Here is a 19,549-nt window from a genome sequence, read left to right as displayed (position 1 = left end):
CTGGAAGGCACATTTCAGTTGCCATGGAGATGTTATCCCAAAATTGTTTCTTTGAGATAAATCAGTGGCCAGGAGTTGTAGTGTGGTGGAGATGCCTAATGAATGAACAGTATATGCAGATTATGGTTTGGAAAGCTTTTGCCATCATAGAGAGACAATTCTCAGTGTCTTTCTCAAGGTCACTGCTTGTTTCCTTACCTGGAATGTTATCGTGGAAGGATGTTTGTATCTGGCCTGGTTTACACGAAACATTTAAAAATAGTTAAAATAAGCAGTGTTTTAATGTGAATGTGCTGATGAACACTAATGAAACCATGGGAGCTTCTCTGCTCCTGATGTTTTGTTGCCAGGGAGGAAACAGACCAGAATTAAGGTTGTTACTGCATTTGAACCTGGGCTTGTGGTTTCTTTTTTTCTCCACACAAGTGGTAAGTCAATTTTTTTAAAAAAATTGCCTACTACTTGTGGGTTTTTTTTGAGAAACTAAATATAAGTTTGGGTTTCCACATAACAAACCAGACTCTAACCTGTTTCCTCATAGGTGCACCAAGAGAGGAGTGAAGGCCAAAATTCCAGCTGTGTGCACCAGGGCATTGCATGCTCACATAGTTTATTTTGTTTTACTGAGATGTGTGTACTCAGCCAAAAGCTCTTGAGTGAAGAGTTATACCCCAAATTATTACTTGGGCAGTTAACTGTACTACTGGACTTGTTGCATTCTGTTGCTTAGCATTGAGCATGTGTGTATATGAGCATTCTGGAAATTGTGCATTAATGTTGCTCATATAAACTGATAGCTTAGGATGATGATGTGAAATAGCCTGTCTAGAGTAAACCAGTCATCCCTCCTTTCTCTTTAAACATAGAGCAATTCTTAGCATCTGTACTCATGAAGATTAACTGAAACTATGAAATATTAATCCAATCCTGGCAATGTTATGATTATTTACTTACAGGAAGACATGAACCTGAATGAAGAACGAAAAGCTCCTTTACGGAATAAGGACTTGACCACAAAACGTGAGATGGTTGTCCAGTACATTTCTGCAACTGCCAAATCTGTAAGTAGGAAGTCTCCCACCCTTAAAGATAGGTCAGACTAATACTCTTAACATCATCTGCAGTTTCAACTCAAATCTTCAGATTTTTGCTTCAGTTTATCCTTCCTAGAGTGCTTACAAAGCTTTCTTCATAAAATCCTTTAAAATGCCTTCAACGATGGATAAAAGCCTTAATTAGAATGTATTACATATTTCACAAGTGCTTGGCAATCTAAAACATGATGCTGTCTTTACTGTAAACCATTAAGTATCCTAAATCCACTGCTCCAGAATAATTATTAGGGCTCTTCTCAGTATCTCTTACACAGTAAATGCCACAAATGTGGGAGATGCTGATAGTAATTTTAAAACAAGGTGTAAAAGTATCCTAGTCTCAAACCATGTTCTTTGCTACTGACTGACTGTCCTAGTTTCTGTAGTTTCTGGCTTTCAAATCGATTCATTCGAAGGGCAGTCCCATATACAGCCTATTAGGACAGCTTCACTAAATTATTTGATGTAGCAATGAACTACTGAGGAAAATGACTTTTGCTTGCATTATTGTTGTTATTATTTATTAATTAAATTTATATACCACCCTTTATCCAAGGATCACAGAGCAGTTTACAGTATAAAAACACTAACATAATAACATAAATAACAACACAATAACTGCCTCTCTGCACTCATATACATACATAAAGGGTTCTTTGAAACCTAACCATTGATTCTAAACACAGAAGTAGTGGGAAATAATAATCAAATAATAATAATACAACAACAACAACAGCAACAACAACATCACTTTTGTGACCTAGATTGAGGTTGTTGAATTCTAGTTTGCAGCTTTCCTTCCTGTGAAATAACCCGTTGCTTTTCATGGGACAATATGTATAGTTTGTTAGGTAATCTGCTCTTCTAGGCTTTGAAATGGGCGTGTCACAATCCAAGTCTCAAAGTGGGACAGTTTAAGTGTCTTCATAAGAACACCATATTTGTATTTTTAATGAATGTTGACTTTCAATGAGCATACAAAGAACTCTTAAAATTTTTTAAGGTGAAGTCTTACGATGCTGAAGTTCTCCATTAATGGACAAGTGAGGAAGCCTTTCCCCCCACTAGGTATATTTCCCCGCTGATCATTGTCTACCTCAGAGCTGGGGAGTTAGATACGCCCAGTGGGCCAGATTGTTGTCACACACACACTCATGGACCAAATATCATAGGTAGCTTGGGTCACACACAATGACATTACCTAATCTTTTTTGCCCACACATTTTGTTGAGAAATCATGCAAAGCACCAAACACAGTGCTCTGCGACAATCAGCTGAACACTGTGCTAGACCCCACTGTAGAATGTTCTGCAAGGGAGTTTTCAAGACCCAACAAACAGGAGATTGTTGGTTCACATGAAATCCTTTGTACAGATATTTGCAGGTACCCTGAACAGCCTGCAAACAACTTTGGTTGATCCATTTTTTTACCTGCTGAACACCTGATGTTGTATATCATGTAGGCCAGGTGCTTAGCTCAATGAATTTGTGCCCAAACGAGGAGGTCTGAAGATTTTCATCTGTGGTTTACCAGTTTACAGTGTCCATTTAAAACATTTTTGAACATATATGCAACAGACACCTTTATCCTTAAATGTTACTTAGAAGTGAATGAACAGAGATTGCTTCTAAGTAAAACTATTTAGGATTTTAGGTTTTATCCAATGTTAAAGGGATTTTATGCATGTCTTCATGCATGTCTCTTGATCACTTCCTTGCTTTCTTTTAATGAAAACATTCACAATACATAGCAGTTGCCGAGAACCACCTGAAGTTAACGTCTAATCCATTTGTTCCTTCAGCTCTTGTGGCACTCCTTTACAAGCTGCTGAATGTCAACTTAAGTCACACATTGTAGCACTATCCAAACATACTAGCTGCATGCTTTTTAATTTGCCTGGGTATCCAAGGGCAGAAATATGTTTCCAAGTGATAAGTGAAATTTGCCACTAGCCTTATTTCAGTAGAATTAAATGATGTGCACAGTTTTACTTTGAAATTCCAATGAATCTTTTCCCAGTTTTGTATTCAAGTTATTGTTTATAGTAAAGTGCTTTGGGAAACTCAAGCTTGCATATTCAGTACTATTTTTCAAATACCTAAAGGCAGAAATATAATCATTCTACATAACTAAATCAGAGTGCAAAATGCAGATAACAGTGCATGAATAATCATGTATTAAAATGAAGTAGTAAATGAGATTATATTTGTGTTTGCCCAATTTGTGGAGCAGAATGGGGAGAATTCCAAAGTTGAGGCAGTGTAACAGCACACACAATCAAACTTGAACTACACATGACTAAATTTATTTGAAATAACTTGCTTTATTTGTTGATCTCAGCTGTTATGAAAGAATATATACATCACAGCCACTTTGTTAATTGGACACACGGGACTCTTACACATGTCTTTAAAAATCAGAGTTGAAGGCATTGCATCTTGCTCAATGTAATTCAAACGTGCAATTCACAGCTTCATTAAAACAAAAATATAGGATAATAGACTGAAAATATTTTGCTTGAACTTTTATCAGGCTTTAAAAGTATTATTGGTAAGAATAATGTGAAGGGTTTAAAGCTATTTTTAGGATGTATTGGTATGGGGAAAGATCATCATCTTTAAATAATGATTAGAACTGTGTTCCTAACCTTGCATTAATATACTACTTTGTTGTAATAATTCACATAACCATTCAAGTTTATTTTTACATTGCACTAAAATCCTGATTTGGGCATTACCGTGTTTCTCCGAAAATAAGACACCGTCTTATATTTATTTTTCCTCAAAAAACCCACACTATGGCTTATTTTCAGGGGATGTCTTATATTTTTCCTCCTCCTCCTGCCACGGCCGGTATTGCTGCTATGCCTATCACTATGTCTTATTTTCTGGGTATGGCTTATATTCCTTGAAAGCTTAAAAATCCTGCTATGGCTTATTTTATGACTACGTCTTAAAATATGAGAAACGGTATTTGCTCTGTGTTGACCAACATGAGAGTAAGGACTGGGACTATGGGAATGGGGCTTTACTGGGATCTAGAACTCTGAAAGGTTGGGGTTCCTGATCCAGAATAAACCTTTACATGTACAACTATATAAGGCCCAATTTTTAGAGACTCTTATACAGTGCATGAGAAGTGAGCTATACAGTGTAGCCTTATTCCTTGCTCTCATTGGTGAACATTGGAACTAATGATGTTGAGCAAGCTTAAGTGTGTATAAGTCAGTGAAGTATAATGGGTACACCAGGACTAGAGAGGCTTGATGAAAATCCTTCTTTGTTCACTTAAGTGGCATTTAATAAGTCAGTCTAATCTTTTTATGGTAAATCAACCATATTGTTTTTTCAGGATAAATTTAGTGAATCCAATTTATTTTACTTGTACCTGCCCTTTACCCTAAGGTTCCAGTGTAGGTCACAACAATTTAAGAAACAACATTAAAACATTCTAAAACAAATTACAAGAATAGGGTGGGTCCTACAAATATACATCTCATATGTCAAAGACCAGATTAGGATAAACATGTGGTAATTATGCATGGTTATGTATCTCAGGATTGTAAAGTTAATGTTGAACACAGAATAATAAAGGTATACTTTCCAGAGGTTGTAGCATGACTTTTTGTTCTGTATTAGTAAAACAGATTGGTGTGCCAATTTTAAGGTAATTTTTTTTAGTGTCCTGCCAGTTATGTCAAAACTTAGCATATGCTTCATGTGGTTGAAATGTAAGTCTAATAATTAACATTCTGATCTGCAGCAGCTCTTCAGATGAGAAAAAGGAAAGCTGGAGGAAATCTGTACATTATCTGACTGGGGGTGGGCAGGGGAGGGGCAGAGGATGAATAACTACAACTGTTTCTTCAAGCGTGGTGCATTGTACAAAAACTTCAATGCCAGCTTTGCTTTAGAAGGGAGAAAGCGCACACCATTTTTTAGCAGTACACAAGAATAGTTAGCTAAACACATTTTTCATAACTAGGTGCTAAACCAAACTCTGCCAGCCAACTCTAGGCCAAGAAAGTGGGCAATGTTTATAGCAAAATCTCAGCTGTAAAGTTGTCCACAAACTGCATCTTACTGAGCAGAATACTGTTTGAAAAACAAATGAATACGTGCCAGTGAGGTGCAGTAACTTGCCACTATTTTCCATTGTGAGCTTGATCTTAAGGCATTCAAAAATATTTCTTTGGTAGCCAGGACTGGTGTTGGTACCAGGGTACCTTGGGCAGCTGTTGACACCCTATTTCTGACCCTTTCTGATGGCAGACTTGCCATCCATGCTGGGTGACTGGATCTGTGAACAACTCACCATTTTAATATTTACAATTCTGTTTATATACTTGGTGTTGTGGAAATTAGAATAGCCACCCCACCTCGTGTTGCTACATACTTAAAAAACTTGGGGTGGAAGCATATTGTGAAATTTGTATATACTAATTTATATGCCTTGGGAAACAAATGTGGCTAGCAAAGGGTCTCACCAGAATTTAGATTTGCATTGCATCCAAATGACATATATGCAGAGTTGAAACAAAATATCCCAAAACATGAGGGAATACATAGCCCACTCTCAAAGACTTGTCATCCCACTGCCCATCAACCCCTTATACCACCCCTACAATCCCAGTTGGGTAACCTAGCTGTCTGGCACAGATTATTGTTAACTGTGACTCTTAACCTTGGCACCAGCCTTATATGAAGCATGTTGTCATTCTTCTCTGACTGATAACACTTAATTTGACTTTGACAGTTTGCATGATTTTATTTTAAAAAGTACGGTATGCTGATTAATCTGTTATCTCCCTTACCTGTCTCTGTTATGTGCCAATTCAGTACAGTGGTACCTCGGGTTACAAACACTTCGGGTTGCAAACACTTCGGGTTACAAACTCCACTAACCTGGAGGTAGTACCTCAGGTTGAGAACTTTGCCCTAGGATGAGAATGGAAATTGCGCGCCGGTGGCACAGCGGCAGCGAGAGGCCCCATTAGCAAAAGCGTGCCTCAGGTTAAGAGCAGTTTTGGGTTAAGAACGGACCTCTGGAACGAATTAAGTTTGTAACCTGAGGTACCACTGTACTCCAATTCATACATTTCAAAATACCCAAATAGAGCAGTCCTATTGCCGCAATTACATGCAGAAAACATTTGGATTGTGGGTGTGTGGGTGAGTGTCCATGCTGGTATCTGATTCCCAAAGTTACTGGCCTGCTAACACAATTTGGGATATAGGAAGTGGAGAAATTATATTTTTCAGATAATTTTTGCCCACTGTGCACCATAAGGTCTCTGGGTGGGTTTTCAGAATATAACTCAATATTTAAATCAGTTAAAATATTGAGAGTGGGTGCTTGAGAACTGGACATTGGTTTAGACCAGGGATGTCCAACCAGTAGATCTACAGGTAGATCCCCGGCTGATCCTAGTAGATTGCAAGATCCTCATAGTGTACAAAAAGTTACGGGGGGGGGGAGCTAAAAGAACTCTGCAATCCTCCCCCCAAAAAGCTCAACAACTCTGGGCAATCCACACACCCCACGCTCCTCCTCCCTCCAATGACAATGTTTTTTCTTAATCCTGGGAGTAGATCACAGTCTCTTGGGAGTTGGACATGCCTGGTTTAGACATACTGTACTGACACTGCTTCTATTACCTGGCTATGGCTCATTCTTAGGAAATGAAAAGCATTAAAACATAGGGTGGGGTGGGAATCTGGTTTATATAAAGGGTTCAAGATATAGATGGTGCCTTCTGCAAATCAAAAATATTACTTTACCCAGAAATGCTCTCTACATAGTAATGCGACTTTGTGCTTTACTGCTGAGGCAGCAGGAAGGTCTGCCACGAAGTTCTCAGTGTTGGTGCAAAAGCAGTTGTCTGCATTGACTGTTGGAATGCCTTAGTACATAGCAAGATACTGTTCTATTATTATCCAGCAGTTGTGGCCAGCTGTGTTGCACTTTTATTTAATTTATTTATGGTATTTATACACGGCTTTTCAGGAGGTCTTCTCAAAACAGTTTACATAAGATTACAACAATTAGCACCACTTCCTTAAAAAAAAATTGCAGTGAGACATCTTATTTGTTTAGAAAAGCTGTTACTGACACCCCCCCCCCACTTAGGGCAAGGTCATCCTGCAGACACACTTGGGGCAATTGGGGGCGGGAGGGGCCACTTACAGGAGCCACTAGTATGTTTCTATAATTGTTGTAGAACATACACCTGCATGTGCCATAAGAGCTGTATATAACTGCCTGCTAGATAAATATTAATTGACTGTCTAGTGCTAGTTTGTCCCAATTCAGGGCTGCATAATATTTCTTCAATCCCATGTTATTGGACATCAGTGCAAAGGAGAGATGTAGGCAATAACTTCTCTCCTGTCACGAACCCTGATAGTTCTAAAAACAAATTCCCAGTTTGAGATGAGAAATACATAAGATTTCATGTTGGAAGAAGCATTACTCCAATACGTTACATTTAAGCACTTAAACATTCAGATGGGTTTCTTTAATTCAAGTGAAGTACCATCCAAATTAAAATGCTGGTATTACAGGCATCTTCTCAATACAGTATTTTTGTGGAAAATAATGAAAGTACTGCTGGAAATTAACTTATTTGCTGCAGTATGCCACTTTATAAAACTATACTCAAAACAGTGTGCTTAATTTTGATGGCAGGTATTAAATGTGTGCTTAATAAATAAACATTTTCAGTTCTTGTGTATGCATGAACTAATAAATAACATATCCCTAGCCAAATAAGCCCATTTCTTCAAATTAAAATGTTCTGGAAGTATACAATTATAATTCAGTTTGTAATTTGTTTTTCAGCTTGTTGAAATGACTGTGAATATATTCTATGTTTTAACATTAATATCATTAACATTTACTAACTACTAAGCTCTTGGCTACTTGTGTGAAATGCTTCAGCTTACTAATTCTGCTTTTTTTATTTATCTCTTATTACTGCTCTCCGTTGATCACTGCATGCAGATTATCGGAAATAAAGTTCCGGTGAGTACCACTGTAGTCTGTCACCACTTGCAGATCCACAATATAACACTAGGAAAAATGTGCATATTGTTTGCAATTATTGTACTTTATATTGGCCTCTTGAATGTCTCTTTGATATGTATAATGCAATTCTGGCATGCAAATTTAGAACAACAAACTTATCTTAAAATGCAACTTTTTATTCCAGATTTTCTAAAACAAATCTGCTTTTTTAAAGTTCAGATGCAGCCTTAATTAGCAAAATTAAAACTTCATTATGGTGCAATAATTTGAGAATGGTAATTGCTATTGTCAAACAGTAATAAATTACTTCTCATTGTGATATTTGGGTAGGGGTGGGTGGGTAGTGTGGGCCTGAATATAGTATTCAGCATTCGCTGGGTTACCATCTCCACCCCCTAGTATCCAGTGAAAATGGCTTTCTTGCTTCTTACTGCAGAGGGTGGGGGAAGTGCACACCTTTTGCATTTTTCTTACATATATATCCTAACTATCTTACATCATGAAAGCAAAGAACTCCAGATCAGAAGCCCTGGAGTGCAGCCGCTTCCTGCTGAAAGCAGAGATTGCCATCCATGCTGATCCGATCTGTACTGATTGCAAACCCTGCTGGTATTGGCTACAGGGATCTTCCTTTGCAGCTTGATTTGAGTTCAATCCAAGTTGCAAAAGAACATTTTTCTTTGCATCAACAGTCTGAACTCAAGCTGAGTGGAAAAGAATTGAAAGCACACTTAAGAGTTTTTGTTTCTGAAGTTGGCTCACCTATTAAAGTGTCCTGCAGGGGGTTGGGTAGCTCAGAATCTGGCCTGCTGACCGGATCCTGTTCTTTCCCCCGATCAGGATAATATATCTCACATTGCTGTTTAACAGGTTTTTAAGGCAATTATTCCATGACATTGTCACAGCGGCCTTGCCTTGGGGAAAGGAAAAAGAGAGCAAAGGAGGCAGCTAGTCAACATCAGTGCCTGCTTCATCTGGACTGTCCCTTCCACCACCAAACCCCTGACCAACTGTTCATATTATAACATTCATTTGTTTTAGTGTTGAAATAGTAATCTGCTTTCCATGTTTTGGCAGAAAGGTGGTATATATACTTAAGAAATATATAAACATTAGGACTTAAATGTAACAATACTTGTTGTTTACTTAGTAGTAATGTCTGTTAGAGCTTCATTGTAACAAAGATACATCAGTGGAACTGTCTTGTTTTAGGACTGTTTCCAGAGTTTCTTTAATCCTTTTAAAGGGCACATTTCATTAACTGTAGCATAGATTTTTCTGGTACTAAAAGCTTTGTATAAATATTGTCATGGTTGCCACTGTTGGGTAGTATCTGGCATTACTCCCTAAATACATGTTTGAAATGGGGACAGAATAATGTGGACAGACAGGTGGCATGGTTACTTGTAACAACAGTACCTCTTGTCATACATAGTCTATGCGGATATGCTGCCAGACCTACAAGATGTCATGATGCCAACTCTCATAAGGAAGTTTTCATATTATTGTGCATTTGAATTATGGATTGATTTTGTAGTTGTAAATTGCTCAGAAGTCATTTTGTTATATATGTGATATGTAAATTAATAAATAATAAGGTACGCACGCATTCAGTGTTAGGCTCAAAATGAACCTATTTCAGAATTACAGTGGTTGAATTGGGCTTCAGCCATTTCTTAATTAGCTAAATCTGGCTGTTTTGTAAGTTTGACAATCTTGATGGCATTGCTGGGAGTTGTATAAATGAAAAGTACCTTGATCAAGCATGTCTAACTGTTTAAAGAGCCAGAAGAAGGATTAGTGTGATTGGTGTGGTCCCTGATATAATTAACTACCAAATACATAGAAATCCTGTTAGAGATGCTGTGGGTGAAAAGAAGTGTGAAAAATATCTGACCTGTCTTCATTAAATTCAGGCAGAGACCATATAGAGCTAAGGAGCTTTAGGAACTGCCTATTAATAATAACCAGTCTTCTGAGATAAGCCAAGTTCCTGTGACTTACCAAAACCACAGCGATAATTCATTCTCTTTTGATAAAGAGATGTTTGCTCATTCTTCAAGATTTTGAGCATCATAGCCTTAAAGACTGATTAGCTGATACTTCAGTGCCAGAATACTGCTTGAATTACGTAGTTTAGCTGATATTTTTCAGCAGTAGTACCACCTACATAGATAGATGGAATCTGTCAAGAGCTCTATATTATAGTTTTATTGTACAGCGAACAAGGCATGTACACCACCATTTGAAACCAGATAAAAGAACTTTGAATCAGAGGGCAATAATTACATTGTGCAGAAACATTTTTCTTAAATCACTAATTTTACCACCACAAATCTGAGTCCCTCCCATTTGTTCATCTTTCATTGTACTTTATTTGGGAAGACTAATAAAGAGGAAAATTAAATCCCAAATGAGTCCATCATATTGATGCATTGCACAATTAACACAGATAAGAGAATCATAGCTACAAATAGGGAGTGTTTAAAGAAATGGTGACTTCATAGCAGTGATTCCTGATTTGCACCAGGATTGCTGCTGTATCTTGAAAAAATATGCTGCCACGTTGGATTCTTTCACTGCATGATGCCAGTATGCCTTTGATCTGCCACCACAAATTCTAGAACAAGAGAATTGCCTTGACAGAGTAAGGACAAACAGGAATTCCTTGATGCAGCCCACACTGTTTGGGGGCATTTTAAATCTTCTCCATTATCCAGGAAGAATGGTCCATCCCTAAAATCTTGTTGATTAATGAAAAGGAAAGGTGGTGGTGGTGGTGGTGGTGCTGGGGAACCATACCACTTTGAGCATCCTGGAATTACAGGATAAACTGCCAGAAAAATGCAGTTGAATGATAGACCTAACAAATTTTATAGTGATTTAATGTTTGTGGGCTAGAACCCAATACACACACATGCGTGTGTAAATTTGGAGTTTAATGGTAATGGACTGTAAAAGTACAGTCTGTGACAAATGAATTAGAATTTAAAAGTAAACAAAGTTACCCTGCAGAACAGCATTGATTGGTGAGTCATCTTCACATAAGAATAAACTTAGCATTGCTGAATAATTTAATACCTTTAGGTGGAATAGGAGGACTCTAAAGACAGGAAATGAGAACCTGTGGTCATTCTAGATGTTACTCTGATTCCCAGCAGCTCCAATCATCATTGCTAATGGTCAGGAATGATGGGAGTCATAGTCCCACAGGTTCCCCAACACGACCTTAAGGACTTTTAAATGTAGCTGATGGATGAAGCCCTCTTCAAAACTGGAGAATACAATAGTTTTAGGAAAGCTGAAGCTGGTATGGTACAGTTATTACGAATAACACACATGTTCTCCCCCCCCCCCTTACCAGCTCTTCTCAAATAGATTTTCTAGGTTTTAGAATGTATTCAGAATGTATAAAATCTATTTGCCCATACTACAGTAGAGGTAAAGGGACCCCTGACCATTAGGTCCAGCTGTGACCGACTCGGGGTTGTGGCGCTCATCTCGCGTTATTGGCCGAGGGAGCCGGCGTACAGCTTCCAGGTCATGTGGCCAGCATGACAAAGCTGCTTCTGGTGAACCAGAGCAGCACACGGAAACCCCGTTTACCTTCCCGCTTGGAGCGGTACCTATTTATCTACTTGCACTTTGACATGCTTTCAAACTGTTAGGTTGGCAGGAGCTGGGACCGAGTAGGGCAAAATAAATGGCAATGTTAGCATAATAGTAAACTTAATAAGTTTTCGGCTTTTTAATGATCAGAAATTTAGGTGGCTGAGTGTAGGAGTGGACATTTAGTGAACAGGCCTCCCCATCTGGACATAATTTTAGCACATGGGTGGCTATCCTGTGACCTGCATCTGGCCCACCAAGCCATAGGAAAGGACACAACAGGCCCCGCAGCTGTATTTCCCAATCTGATCAGGAGATACAGCTTTCTACCTACTCTTTTAAGGAGCCTCCCTAAAGAGCAGACAGAATGGTCTTTCCTCCTCTGAACTTTGAACTAGGCAATTCTATGCTAAGATTGGAAACAAAGTTTTTCTGCTTTTTTTTTAAGACTAGAATGTACCGTTTCTACCCCAGAGCTAAGAACATGGGGTGGGAATAAATGTTGCCTTTAATTTTTCATGGCCGACTGGGGAGGGGGCCCTGCAAGGCTATTGTACTTGTTAGCATGCTACCAAGGGATCCGGGGCAACTGGCAGACCCCCAGCTGGCTCCGGCCCCACTGGCCAGAATGCCGGGCGAACTCTGATCTTGGTGCAGCAACATAAATCAGCAACCCAGGCATTAGATGTCTGAGCACGCTATCTCAGCAAAGAGCACTGCACAGCAGAAATGAGAGGCTTGTGTGAGCATATTTAAAAGCAATTTATTAAACGTAAAACTGTTGGAGGCAGTGGAAGACAGGAGTGTCTGGCGTGCTATGATCCATGGGGTCACTGAGAGTCGGACACGACTAAACAACAACAACAAAGTGAGGGCAAAAGGAAAATATATAATATACAAACAGAGGTTCCCAGCATGCAAAGCTGGTGTGTGTTACAGACATGTGACACACAACAGTCCCACGTCTGCCTTAAGGTGGAACGGAATATCCCAACAGTAATGACCCACACCAGTGGCTGAATTTTTCTGCCAAGGCATCCAGAGAAGCCTGCATACTTTGCCTAGCTGTCCAGAGCAGCAGAGGAGTGGCCTGGGGAGCAAGCTCATACCCATCTGAGGCAAAGTGGAGAGGTGTGATTTTTGTGCCTCTCTGGACTACATCTTTGACAGGCCAGCCTAAGTATGCCCCTGTGCACAAGCAAATATTGGTCACACATACCACAAGCCATCAGTGTTTTCCTTGTACCAAAAAAGGTTAGCCATCTCAGTTTTAAAAGTTCTTGTGTAATGTACTGATGATCTTCTGGAGAGTTCCTCTTCTAACCAGTACCCCTATCCTTGACTGTCTTGTGGGCAAATACAGATAATATAAGTGGCTATAAATTATTGTTTTTCTACCTACCATATAGCAAAACAATAGGATGCAGATGCTATCAAGTGATATTGGTCTAATAAGCTTAAGAGATATGTACTGTTTACTGAACTCAACTGTTCAATCTCTAGCCTCATTAACCATTCAAGACTGACTGTTCATTAGTAGTTTGACCAAGCAACCAGTCACTTAAGGATTGAAAACTGCTTTTTATCTAAAATCAAGCCATATAGTAAACATTTGGGGAAATTCTTAAGAAACATCTGTGTAGATACAGCAGCATGATTAGTAGCCTGAAAAAGAAAATACCAAATGTGTATCCCCTCACCATTTTTGTTATAGAATCTATAATATAGGTGAATAAAAAAGCAGGCATGTAAGATGTGATATTGGAGATCCTTGAGCAGGATCTCATGTTGGTTTATTATTTTGGTACAAATTAGCAGCCCCATATGCCTGCTTTGGTTTGAGATGTAGTGCTGGAGAAAGGGGTTTTCTTGCTCTAATTTGCTTTTCTCCAGCTATAATTTGCCTCAAAGGAAGTAAAGTATACTTTTCTTCTTGTAGGGAAGAAGGTAGCTGGGGGAGGGGGATTTGGAATGAACAGAGGTTAAATACTCCCACCCCCAGCACCATTTTGCCAAGACTGGACCATGACATTTTGTTTCCAGAGGCAAAGATGAAAATGAAATATTATACCAACATGATTGGTCAATCTAGCTAAGTTTTATCTACACTAACTGGCAGCTGCTCTTTGAGTTTTGAGGTAGGGGTGTTTCCCAGCCTTACCCGAAGATGCTGCAGATTGAACTTGTGACCTTTTGCAAGCAAAGCAGGTTTCCCAACACTGAATATCACCGCCAATTCACCACACCACGTTCCACATACAGAAGCCAACTGGACTTGCAACTGAAACTTACTTCTGTATTAATCACACAGCTGGAGACAGCATGCAAACCTAGCAGGCATTTGGTGTGGTCATAGCTTCCTCATCCCTCTTCTACAGAAATCTTACTCTAATCGCTTTCTGTAGAGTGGAGAATATGTGTAAGCGAGAATATTTGCTACCCTCTGTGGAGAGGGCATCTATAAAGCAATGCAAAAAGCAAAATGCTTTATAAAGCACTTACAGTGCCCTGAGACAGGATCACTGACCTTTATTAGTAACAGGCAAAAAGTAGATCAAGAAAATAAGGATAAAATAAAGTGCTGCTTATTCTTCGCTTAGCAGGAATTAGAATATCTAAATTTGTATATTATTTCTTTCTAAATCCCCAATAGGGATGTAGCCAGCCCTACTGAGGCACCATGGAATCTGCATAGACCTGAAAGAGCTGCTTCTCCCACCTTTTTGGTGGGTTCTTTCCCTCTGACTGCTTCTCATTTGTTGTGGCTCCTTACTGCCTCCTGCCCAGTGTCAGCCCAAAATAAAAACTTCATCTGAACTTGAAACCCTTTTTTGTTTACTACAGTGGTGCCTCGCTAGACGAAATTAATTCATTCCACGGGTCATTTCGTGTAACGAATTTTCCGTCTAGTGAGTCCCGGTTTCCCATAGGAATGCATTGGAACTTAATCAATGCGTTCCTATGGGCTCCGGGGGACTGGCGTCGGGGAAGGCAGGTAGGCAGGCGCTTGCTCTCTTGCCTGCCTGCCTCCCCCACCGCCTGTCACACGAAGATCGGCGGGCGCTGCTTGCGGGGCTTGTCACCCCCGGCAAGCAGTGCCCGCCGATCTTCAGCTTTGTCCCCCAATGTGCTACGGCTTTGGGAAGCAGGCAGGGAGATGGCAACAGCCCGCAGCTTCCTGGGCTCCCTGCCTGCTTCCCCGAGCTGAAGCGCCCGGGGGACGGAGCCGAATTGCGGTGCGGCGGGGGCTTTTCGCCGTTTGCCTTCCCCGAGCCAAGGGGGAGGCAAACGGCGAAAAGCCCCCGCCACACCGCAATTCGGCTCGGGGACTGGCTTGGCGGTGGGAAGAAGGGGAGGAATTCCTCCCCTTCTTCCCGCTGCCACCAAGCCAAAGGCGGCTTCCCTCGGCAGCTGCTGTTGCTTTGTGCCGGACAGCGACGGGAGAAGCAGTTCCTCTGCTTCTCCCACCACCGCCTGGCACAAAGCCGACTTCGCTTCCCTAGGCAGCCGGCGCCTGGCTTCAGGCAGCGGCTGTCGAGGGAAGCAGCTGTGTGCCAGGCTGCGGCAGGAGAAGCCGTTCCTCTGCTTTTCTCCCCGCCGCCTGGCACAAAGAGAGGCGCAGCGTTTCTCCGAAGCCCCGTCCTATGCTCCTGGGTGTCCGTGGCGTGGCGGTGGGGGGAGAAGTGGGGGAACGGATCCATTCCTCCACTTCCTGCGCTACAGCCCTTTGTGTTCCGCTGGTCTCTGCCCGTTGCCCCTCACCAGCAGAGACCAGCGGAACACAAAGGGGAACCAGCTGCAGCGCAGGAAGAAGGCAAAGGAAGATCAGCTGAGAGGCGCTGACAGCTGTCAGTGCCTCTCAGCTGATCTTCCTTTGCCTTCTTCCCTTGCTACAGCTGGTTCCCCTTTTGCTAGATGAATGCCCCTTTTGCTAGGTTTTGTGATCGGAGGTTTTTATGGCCATGCTTCACAAGACGAAGCGGCAGCCATAGAAAACCTTGTCGTTTTGCGAGGCAACCTCCGATCGCAAAACCTATTTATATAGCGGAAAATGCGTCTTACAGGGCATTCGTCTAGTGAGGCACCACTGTAATGTAATTGTGCATATGCAATGCATGACAAACACATGAGCATTAAAAGCCCATTACCATAAATAGCTGCTGTATAGAAAACCACTATTTAGAGGAAGTTGGTGATCCATAATGAACGGAAAAGTTAAAAGCCTCACAGGTTTAAGTGACCGATGTAGTAGCTAAACAAAACAAGGTAAATTATAGAGCTATGTCTTGTTTTGCCAGAGGAAAAAGCAATTAACAGTAATCCAAACAGAGTAGAGAAGCCAATTTACATTGCAGCATGCTTCAGGTTGTAATGAAGCTTTATTGATTATGGTACATAATGGGTATGGGTCATGAAAATGAAATTGTGGCAGAACAATTTAAGTTGATATTTGTCATGTGGTAGAAGTTATGGGAAGCTACAAGTTATGGGAAGCATGTAAGGCATGTCTATATTTTATAACATCAGTATAAAACCTCATTTGCTGTCAAATTCCCAACATAGCTGGGAACTGTAGTTTTGTGTAAAAGATATCTAACAGTATTTGCTGCTCTTGAAAAACTATAATTCCTAGTGTTCTTTAGGGAAGTTGTGGTGGTTAAAATAGTTTTGGACCATTGTGTAGAAATACTGTTAATCATGAATATGACAGTTTAAGAAGTCACATGTGGATTGAATATTTCCCCTGTTAAAATAGTAAGATTTCAAGAACTGAAGTCTACATTATGAAATAGCTTATTCAGGCTGTATAGGGAAGGCATACGTTTGTTTTGATGAACATATTCTATTTTGTTTACCTGTATGTTAGTTGCCTTTTCCATTTTGTGCTGTACCTGATGTACACATCCGGGTGCCTGTGCTCATGTAGGAAGGGCAGGTTGAAATCTTTTGAAAAATTAAATAAGTCTATTTTAAATTTGTGAAACAAGAGAAATTGTTATTTATTAGTTGCCCAACTCATAAAGTTCAAAGCAACTTACAAACAGAAGTAAGTTTGTAAATATCAAAACCAATCACAGTAAACATAAATATGTCTAAACAAAAGAGGACAGGTTTAGCAACTCCTGCTCCAGCAAAAGAGGTCATGCATACATTAAAAACCCTCCACGTTAAAAGCCAAAACTCCAGGCAGAAAAGAAAGTTTTTGCCTGAAATACAATGGATAAATTAATTAAAATGAAGTTTGTATTCTGTATATGAAGATTAAAAGAAACTCTTCTTTGAAGGGGGGATATGGTTCTTTTACCTCCTTTCCACGTGCATAATGCTTACCTGCAAAATGTTCCCCCCAAATTTTATGAATTCTATTACTCAGTTTTATAATGCTTTGTAGAGTAAGGTTTGTGGGGGGGACAACTCTTACCAATGATGCAGGTTAGGTGGAAAGAGTGACTTTTTAATTGTCTAGTAACATTTTAACTATGTTAATCAAAAAAAAATTCAGGAGAGAGAAAGTCTCCAACAGATATGTAAACTATAAATATGGGAGAAATGCAATAATGTTTACTGTATTAATTATGCAGTGTAAGTTATATATATATAGAGAGAGAGAGAGCGCAAAGTGGTTCAAAGTGTGAGATCTGAGGCAGATGATAAGATAAGATAAGATAAAATATTTTTATTGTCATTGTCCCCTTGCGGGAACAACAAATTTATGAAATAAGATCCTCTGTTCAAATTTTCCCTTTGCCATAGTTTTCACTTAACTCCCTTAGAGATTCTACTTAGCCATCCCATGTATAATATGAGAATAAGAATGCTGACCTACCTTACAAGGCTGCTGAAAATGCTAATTTCTGTGAAGTGCCTGAAATGCTTGACATTCTCTATATAAATGCTCACTAATTTGCCAATGGTTATGGCTGTTTAAAATAGAAGAGTACATTCTTGCTTCTGAAAACAAATTGAAAAATAATTTTCTCATAGCATAGTTCTGTGACTTTTCAGAGTGGCTTTTCTTTAATGAGAAGAAATGAAGCAGTCTAACACTTGAAATGAAATGGAAAGTAATTATGATGATGTTGACTCATTAGAAAGCACTAAACACTTCTTACCTGCGCATCCCTGGGAAGACATAGAGGCTGTATTTTGGGAGGAAACAATTTTTTGCCTAAATAAGCATAGATACACTCTTCTACTGTCTGAATATGTGCCAAACTGCTGAGAATTAGAATATGAATAATTAGCCACAGTGGCTGTTCAGACATAACCCTAAAATAATTTAGTGAATGTTAATGTGAAAGAACCTGCATGGGCATTGGGTTTGTTTGCTTCCTTCTTCTCTTCCTTGCATGGCTTCTGCTTTTAAACTAATCTTTTTTCTCTTATGTTGGTCCTCTGAACTGTTGTTGCTTCAAATAAGCGAGGAATAAATATAGATTTGATCTGTGTTTGCGTATGAAAGGTATTATAATGCTCCAGGGCCAAAGTTCAGTTGTGCAAAGTTCAGATTAAACATTGTTCTTGCTTAGTCGTTTAGTCATGTCCGACCCTTTGTGACCCCATGGACTAGAGCACGCCAGGCACTCCTGTCTTCCACTGCGTCCCGCAGTTTGGTCAAACTCATGTTGGTAGCTTTGAGAACACTGTCCAACCATCTTGTCCTCTGTCGTCCCCTTCTCCTTGTGCCCTTCATCTTTCTCAACATCAGGGTCTTTTCCAGGGAGTCTTCTCTTCTCATGAGGTGGCCAAAGTATTGGAGCCTCAGCTTCACGATCTGTCCTTCCAGTGAGCACTCAGGGCTGATTTCCTTCAGAATGGATAGGTTTGATCTTCTTGCAGTCCATGGGACTCTCAAGAGTCTCCTCCAGCACCATAATTCAAAAGCATCAATTTGGCGATCAGCCTTCTTTATGGTCCAGCTCTCACTTCCATACATCACTACTGGGAAAACCATAGCTTTAACTATCCGGACCTTTGTTGGCAAGGTGATGTCTCTGCTTTTTAAGATGCTGTCTAGGTTTGCCATTGCTTTTCTCCCAAGAAGCAGGCGTCTTTTAATTTCACTGTCACCATCTGCAGTGATGATGGAACCCAAGAAAGTAAAATCTCTCACTGCCTCCATTTCTTCCCCTTCTATTTGCCAGGAGGTGATGGGACCGGCAGCCATGATCTTAGTTTTTTTGATGTTGAGCTTCAGACCATATTTTGCGCTCTCCTCTTTGACCCTCATTCATAGGTTCTTTAATTCCTCCTCACTTTCTGCCATCAAAGTTGTGCCATCTGCATATCTGAGGTTGTTGCTATTCCTTCCAGCAATCTTAATTCCGGTTTAGGATTCATCCAGTGCAGGCTTTCACATGATGAATTCTTCATATAAGTTAAATAAGCAGGGATACAATATGTAGTCTTGCCGTACTCCTTTCCCAATTTTGAACCAATCAGTTGTTCCATATCCAGTTCTAACTGTAGCTTCTTGTCCCACATAGAGATTTCTCAGGAGACAGATGAGGTGATCAGGCACTCCCATTTCTTTAAGAACTTGCCATAGTTTTCTGTAGTCGACATAGTCAACGGCTTTTGCGTAGTCAATGAAGCAGAAGTAGATGTTTTTCTAGCTTTCTCCATAATCCAGCGCATGTTTGCAATTTGGTCTCTGGTTCCTCTGCCCCTTTGAAATCCAGCTTGTACTTCTGGGAGTTCTCGGTCCACATACTGCTTAAGCCTGCCTTGTAGAATTTTAAGGATAACCTTGCTAGCGTGTAAAATGAGTGCAATTGTGCGGTAGTTGGAGCATTCTTTGGCACTGCTCTTCTTTGGG

At 40.1% G+C, this 19,549-nt stretch overlaps 1 protein-coding gene across 7 annotated transcripts in view; it reads left to right on the top strand.

Annotated features, from left to right (window-relative positions):
* DIAPH2 (diaphanous related formin 2) overlaps positions 1-19,549 on the top strand; it is a 352,029-nt gene that overhangs the window by 24,514 nt on the left and 307,966 nt on the right. For 5 of the 7 annotated variants that reach the window (XM_060270211.1, XM_060270210.1, XM_060270209.1 and 2 more), the window contains 2 exons: positions 957-1,061; positions 8,098-8,118. In XM_060270211.1, coding sequence (XP_060126194.1) covers positions 957-1,061; positions 8,098-8,118 — 126 coding nt within the window. The remainder of the gene's footprint in view (positions 1-956; positions 1,062-8,097; positions 8,119-19,549) is intronic. The other 2 variants (XM_060270208.1, XM_060270207.1) reach the window with 1 other exon arrangement.

The sequence above is a fragment of the Zootoca vivipara genome, chromosome Z, assembly GCF_963506605.1.
Source record: "Zootoca vivipara chromosome Z, rZooViv1.1, whole genome shotgun sequence".
Lineage (NCBI taxonomy): Eukaryota > Metazoa > Chordata > Lepidosauria > Squamata > Lacertidae > Zootoca > Zootoca vivipara.
The sequence above is the reverse complement of the archived record's forward strand: the minus strand, read 5'-3'. Positions and strand labels throughout refer to the sequence as shown.